Raw genomic sequence first — 7,469 nt, 5'->3', positions numbered from 1 at the left:
ATTATCTAATCTAAAAATAAACTACATAAATGAGTGCGATGCAATATTTTGCTCTTGGTGTTTTCAGTCCTTTATGTCCATCTTATGTGTCCTTTTTTTCTGTTATCAATCAACCAACCGATCATTCGATTAAAGGCCTGTCAACGGGCTTCGTAAAGGTTCTTTTAAGGTCACCAGAAAGCTACATAAAAGACTGCACCTGCACCTGCACCAAAGTTCTTTTTTTTTTCTCTCTATCTCCGAACATTGTTGCATTTTAAAACCTTCTTCAGTGAGCTATAAATATGAGGCGCTCCAAACACACTCTCAGTTTTACTTCTGCCAAAAAATGACCACAATGCCGAGACAACTGGAGGTCCAGAACTCGATCCTCACTGGTGGGGACAGCTTTAACATGTGGCACGACTACATGAATCTGAGCCAAGTGTTCGAGAAACTGTGCAGCAACCGTGAGGTTGATAACCGAGACACCGAGCGTCCAAAGAAGGGACAAGCGCCCCCTTGGAGTAAGGTCCACACTTCCACTCGGGGGAAGAAATCCTCCAAAAACTCATCACAGTCCAGTCCGACCAGCAGCGCGTCGGACACCAGCAGCAGCGCCTCATCCTCGGACTACTGCCGCTTATGCAAGCAGAACGGGGAGACTCCGAGGGTGTACCTATCTCACAAGCTCAAATCAGACGACGGGATAGTTTTCTGCCCCGTCCTCCGGAACTACACTTGCCCGATCTGCGAAGCCACCGGTGACAGCGCTCACACACGCAAGTACTGCCCGCAGATGAAGTGCGAGGCTGCTGGGAGGATGCAGACGGTAGGCAAGTTCTGGTAGCTGCTGAAAACTGAAGCTGCGAGAAACTGTACATATTTACCGAACTGTTTGGGGTATGTGTTCGTGTTGGCAGAGACCGTTTCAGTTCCAAAGACTGTTTCAAGTTTGACTGTCAAACACTCCGCTGCAGTCTGCAGCAAGGAGCTCTCATCCAGCACATCTGTGGAGCCCCGAGCCGGGGTGAGCGCTCTCAAACCTCGGAAAAAATTAAACTCTTTAAAGTCCTCGAGTGTTTATTGTTGTTGTTATTGTTGTTGTTGTTGTTTAATATGATACAATTTCGGGGGTACTTCATAGGTCACAAGTGAAACACTAAAGTGGCTAACCTTTCTGTGGAATTAAATAGATTTCTAAAAATGTGCCCATAGTGTCAGTGCGCGAGTCTTTTAGTTAAAATGCAAATGCTATATTATCCCTCATGTCAGACAGATTATTCGACAAAAACGTCAGTATTTTGTCTTTTTTTTTTTTTTTTTTTTTTTTTTTTGGTATTATAGAAAATTTTTAACTCACATGCAACTCTTCCACTTGAAGTTACAGATGTACCTGAACTCACCAGAGAACATGCGTCATAAAAAAATAATTAAATTAAATTAAAAGTAACACTTCAAGGCAAAAGTGAAACGATTATGTGAAGTGAGAAATTGAATTAAGGTTCAATAGTTTTAGTTTCAAAATAGAGGGGCTGGGGAAATACAGTATACAAGGTCAAAACAGAGTTTGTACAAGTTTGTACAAAGACAGCTGCAGTGTTTGTGTTTTCTAACTCAGGTGTCTCAGCTGAAGAACTGCGGGGTGATTTTAAGAAATCCCCTGTCAATTGGTTATGAGCAAAAATTGTTTCTATAAAATAAAAATTAAAAAAACACAAAAAAAACCCCAGTTTCAACCGTAACGTGAAGTACACATTTTATTATTTTTTTCCTTTTAGTGAAAGGAAACAGCCGTCGCCGGTATGCTAGTGCGCACGCTCCACCCCCTCCTACGCCTCTTTCCCCCCCTTCTTTTTGCTTTGTAAATAAACAGAAATGTGACTTTTGCTTCATAAACAGTTTGACAAACAAGTGGTGCCTGCAGGGTGTATATTCATGGTATAACCGGCATAAACACAGCCTCACTTCGTGTGTGATTGTGCAGGAAATACAACTGTGCGCTCAGCTTCGAAAAAGGACCGCATCTATCCATTTATCCTCATACCTCACCTCTATGTATGTGCTCTCTTTGAGCGCAGGTGCGGCTCTTTGCTGTGACACACCTCTAATGTAGTCTAGACGCTCCGGCGCCAGGGGTCATCGGGTGACACACACACACACAAACAACAAGTAACACAACATGGACCATGAACTCTGCGTGACTCAACTATACCAAGACAGTTCACCTATTACGAGCCTTTAAAGTAAGCTTATTGCTAAATAGTCTTGATATTTAATCAACAGGTAAGGTAACACCTGATTCTGTTCACATGGACGGAGTTTTTTCAGTGCTAAATAGTCTGCACATCCCGGCTCTTATTATTTATTTTGCTGCGTTATTTTGCAAAATTATCTAATCTAAAAATAAACTACATAAATGAGTGCGATGCAATATTTTGCTCTTGGTGTTTTCAGTCCTTTATGTCCATCTTATGTGTCCTTTTTTTCTGTTATCAATCAACCAACCGATCATTCGATTAAAGGCCTGTCAACGGGCTTCGTAAAGGTTATTTTAAGGTCACCAGAAAGCTACATAAAGACTGCACCTGCACCTGCACCAAAGTTCTTTTTTTTTTCTCTCTATCTCCGAACATTGTTGCATTTTAAAACCTTCTTCAGTGAGCTATAAATAGGTCACAAGTGAAACACTAAAGTGGCTAACCTTTCTGTGGAATTAAATAGATTTCTAAAAATGTGCCCATAGTGTCAGTACAGGATTGTGAACATCGCAACGCAAAGTTTTTGATTTCTCTCAAAACATATATTTCTTTTCATGTTGAACAGATAATATCTTTAATTTGAGTCAAAGTGATTTGCACTTGAACACGCCCACCAGAAATAGACCGGGACCCATTTTTATTCTGCATGGCTGCTGGAAACATCATGTCACATCTTTGATTAATTTCATCTGAAAATAAACGTAAGTAAAGCCAAGTGTGTTACAAAAGCTTTTATAATTTGTATTGCCAAAATCGCAGAAAATAACCCCATTTAAGCTGGGTCGACAGCCACCCCTAATTTTTGCATGATTGTAGCTGCTAGCTATAAGCTAGCTAGCTATCCTGCGCAACGTTAGAACTGGTTACCAGAAACCGACCATCACAGTCGGGAATACAAGTTAGTATACTGGTAAAACACGGCTTTTTGCCTAACTAGCTAGCGTTACCACGATGCATCGGTGGTGGATAAAGCTAGCTAGCATAAGTTCATAGTTCATAACATTCATAGTATAACTCCGTGCTCCGCTTCGTTTGAATTTTTCTGGTGAGCTCGCGGTTTCTAGACACAAGCTTGTGTTTGTGCGCGCACGTTTGTCTCTCTTCATATAAATATGTGTTATGTGTGTGTACACCGAGCGCAAAAGATAATTATTAATGTGCATGATTTAGAGACAGAAATAACAAGCCAGCATATAAGATCAATGACATAAGACTAATTCCTTTAATTGACTTTCAGGCGCGGCTCGGAAAAATGTGCATTTTCTGAAGAAATTTTAATTTTAACAGCAAAAAATTGACCCTATGCCAAACTTAGTCGCTAATGGCTGGTCTGTAGACTGTTTGGTATGTCATGTTACGTATTTCTTGGTTTTTCTATGTAATGTGTTTTATAGAGAAGTAACATTATTCTTTTTTTCTGTATGCTTTCAGAACCACAGATCGCTCCATCCATTCCATGGCTGAAGCATACATTTTCATTTAATCTGAACAGGTATCATTTTGCATTTACACTGCACATCCTTTTTAAACATTTCATAATAATCTAGACTCTCCCTCATTATCCTCTCATTCACCTTGCTGATGTGTTGAGGACTTGATAAAAGAATACATGGTATGTCCATATCTGTTCTGTCTCTACATGAGATGCAGTCTCTTGATGTAAATTTGACAACTCTGCTATTAAATGCAGTGATTAATGTAGGACAGCAACGATTAATCAACTCATCAAGTTAATATCTTAGGGTTCTGTATTGTTTTCTTTTTTTTTCTTGGGCTTTGTGGAACATTTATGAAAATGTTCCACCATTGATTTAATTTAATGATTATGCAATTCACAATCTGATTAGTCAAATAATTGTTCTAATAGTCTGTGACCAAACAACTATCAAAATAGTAGTTTATTATGGTCAAAGATTTATCAGGTGTGCCAGACTTCAGTTCTTCACTTGTACATTTTGTTCCATATTTTACCTCAAGATATCCCAGAAAGATGAAGCTGAGGAAGAGCTGCAGAGTACCACCATGGCACTCTTCGTCTTCAGGGACAACTCAAGCCTCCTACATCAGCCTCGAGACATCGGGATAATCATTGATGGTGTGGAAGTCCTGAATGAGTTGCCTTCTGTGGCAGCTGGAGTGGCAATGGTCTTTGGACTCTGTTATGCTCTTAATATGGAATATCCACGAGGATTCAGGTTCACCTTTGAGGCTCTTCAAAAGATTATGATGGAGCTTGACTTTAACAAGATGACCTCTAAGATTCGCAAACTTAATTGTGAACTTAACACTGCACAGTAGTGTGTTTGCATGCATGTGTGCATGTGTATGTGCACATGCATGTGCATGTGTGCTTGGTTATTTTGCTTGGTTGGCCTGCAGTGGTATTCTACATTCAAAATTTATAAGAACACCCATTTGAAAGGGAGATTTAAGTTGATTTCATTGATACATGTGTAGATTTTTTTTTTTTACATTGTACAGGCACAGTGCACATATAAACATTTTTGAGTACTTGCAAATTGGTTTAAAAAGAGTTTTTATAATGGTTTTATGCCAGTTCTTTTAGACAGGTTGCAGGTTTTATACTGGTTTTCAAAAGATTGCAGGTTTTATACTGGTTTTCAAAAGATTGCAGGTTTTATAAAACAAACATTTCTCTAATCATTTCTGCTGTAGCACTAAATCTGTATATTACTAATCCTCTCTATTGATTATAGTTAAAATGGTTTGGAACAATAAATAATTTTGAAATAATTGGTTGGCCAACTGTCTTGTTTTTTATAGGAAATGCAGAGCATTTTTGAACTGAAATGAAATGTAAAAAATATAGTTTGAATATATGTAAATCAATTACCTGGCTTCAACACAAACATATTAGTTCATGTTAATTTGGTTCGATGTGAATACATTAGGTTGGTTAAATTTCAATATATTAGCTTGGTTCAATAATTAAAATATGGTTCTATGTAAAAAAATCAATTTGGATCAATGCAAAATTTAAAGTTTCAGTCAAGTCTAGTAATATTGTTTATATCAACATAAAAGTATCAGGTCATATCAAGTGACTCAATTTGGATTCTATAAAGCCAAATATTTTGGATGTGACAACTGGACATCATTTTTTTTAATTTGAATAGGGTTATTTTTTTTACAGTGTAGTTTATTTCTCACAGTTTTTTAAAAATTCTCTTGCTTTATGGTTCTTAGCGCTGTTACCAGTCTTTGCATTTATCATCGTTTTTTCTCTTTTTTCTTTCATGTTACACAAACATGATTACATATTGCATATGAATCAAGGTTGCGCAGAGGTGGTTGCATTTCCCAGACAATCATGCAAAATATATACATTTCTTTTTTAAAAAATGACATGGTGCGACAGGACTGTAGCACAGTAATACAGCAACATCAGAGGCAAATTCCATTCAAGTTTTGCAAGCCTAGCTTTGAACTTTATTTAAATAAACGGCAGTGACTCGTTATGACAAGGATCATTCTTAATCTCACTCAAACCATGCTGAACGGCTCTAACCCAATTAGGAACATAGGGTTGTTGTTTTTTTTGTTTTTTTTAAAAAGAAAAGAAAAACATAACTGAACACAACAGTATGTCAGTGCAGTGACTAATCAGGCAGTACAGTTTCAGGAACCGTTTTAACTGAGGCAGGATGGCATTTTGGTTTTTAAATGGGCATTTAAAACCTGAAATAATCCTAAAGGCTTAGACAAAAAGGTGACATTTGTTTTCGAAATTGAGGTGATGGGCATCTTAGTCGCTGTCACTCCTCTCTCCTCTCTGGAGCAGCCTCTTTCCACTGGAGGGCACGGGAACCTCATGCTTCACTGAGACCTTTGACTTGCTTTTGCTGTCCTTGTCAAGCAGCTCCAAACCGTCATTGATCTTCTTCAACATCTCGTAACGCTCACGCCCACGAACAGGGAGGAGAAAAACCTCCTTGTCGTCCCCCTCAGCACTGGAGGTACATTTGGACTTCTTTGTGGATGTGGTGTCAGGAGGTGGTGCGCTCTTTCGTTTTTTCGCCTCTTTGGTGCCGCTCTCCTTCTTCTGTTTATTGTCCTCCTGTAGCTGTAACAAAGAGGGACGAAATAACAAAAAAGAGAAACATATTTGTCAAGTAATTTTACCCCCCCCCCCCCCAAAAGTGGCATTTAACATGATGATATTCTACTGCCTTCTGGGGGAGGGAAGGAACAGCGGTTTTTCTTTTGAGTTTATATTCAAGTTTTCTCCTTCTTGCCCCCTCTGGTGTACAATTTCTTCCTTTTTCCTGTTTAAAAAGAGTTCACATATTTTGTCATTTGACTGTAAGCAGTGCAAGGAGGAGATGCTCGCTTTTTGCATGACAGTCTGCCACTTCAGTCTTCCCTTTCTTTATAAGGCTGGAAAATACTTCAGACCCCTCCTCAGGCAGTAAGGGGCCTGAGGTGGGGTCTGAACTGTGGGTGGTATGAGGAGAGAAGGGGGACAGGACTGGATAGTGGCTTAAAGTTAGGATTTGGTTTGATTAGGTGAGCCGGTTTTTGGTTGTGTCTGCTTATGATTTGAAACAGGTCTGAAATGAGAGAAAGAGGAGTTTGTTCCTGGGGAATTATAAGACAGTGGTGTCCCGTTTTCCTTCTCATTAATCATATGAGAAGAATGAAGGCGTTTTAAAGATTTTTGAGTTGAGGTTTGTCCTTCTGCAGCTATCAGTTTTCTAAAGAACTCGTCCTCCTCATACTGCAGACTGTTTAGGAAACTTGGCTCAGAGCTGCACAGAAGTTCTTGACTGTCGTACATTTGTGGTTAGTCTGATGAAACTCATTTTCAGTGTACTGACTGAAAGTGAACAGCGGGTCCTGACTCCACGTCTGTGGTAAAGGGTTAGGGTGTTGAAAAAAGATCAGGGAACCAGCAATCGCCGGTTCCTTGAGATGCACTCTCCACCGTGGGACAGGATGGTGGTACCCCTGCCCCAGTTCAAAAAATTGCCCATCTTGGGTTTACTAATTAAACGGCGCATAACCACAGGGCAACAAAGACAGTTGGCATTACTTGTTCAACCAGCTATTCTTATAAACCAGTAAAAAGCGTTGGCACTAACAGCACAACTGAGTTACCTCAAAACTACAGGAAGACAATAGTCCTAATGCTTCACAAGTCTGGGCACCACATACGTACATTTCTCAAAATAAAAAAGGATAGATGAGGCTGAAAAACAGCACCAAAGA

The 7,469-nt window shown here is 39.4% G+C and overlaps 1 protein-coding gene and 1 long non-coding RNA gene across 2 annotated transcripts in view; one reads left to right on the top strand and one right to left on the bottom strand.

The window, feature by feature from the left end:
- Nucleotides 1-216: 216 nt before the first annotated feature.
- On the top strand, nt 217-1,690 carry LOC147300572 (nanos homolog 2-like). Its single transcript, XM_086285122.1, has one exon. The coding sequence runs from the start codon at nt 329-331 to the stop codon at nt 827-829; it is 501 nt and encodes a 166-aa protein (XP_086141248.1). The 5' UTR covers nt 217-328; the 3' UTR covers nt 830-1,690.
- Nucleotides 1,691-3,984: 2,294 nt separating this feature from the next.
- The window catches only part of LOC147300571 (uncharacterized), an 8,152-nt gene continuing 4,667 nt past the window's right edge, over nt 3,985-7,469 (bottom strand). The window contains exon 2 of the long non-coding RNA XR_015127695.1: nt 3,985-6,324. This is a non-coding gene — a long non-coding RNA (uncharacterized LOC147300571). The remainder of the gene's footprint in view (nt 6,325-7,469) is intronic.

This window comes from Aulonocara sp. 'chitande type north' Nkhata Bay, unplaced genomic scaffold (genome assembly GCF_057382095.1).
Source record: "Aulonocara sp. 'chitande type north' Nkhata Bay isolate Kocher_YH1m ecotype deep benthic unplaced genomic scaffold, A_spYH_male_GT1.1 unmapped_scaffold_30, whole genome shotgun sequence".
NCBI lineage: Eukaryota > Metazoa > Chordata > Actinopteri > Cichliformes > Cichlidae > Aulonocara > Aulonocara sp. 'chitande type north' Nkhata Bay.
Note: the sequence above shows the minus strand (reverse complement) of the source record. Positions and strands in the feature narration are given on the sequence as shown.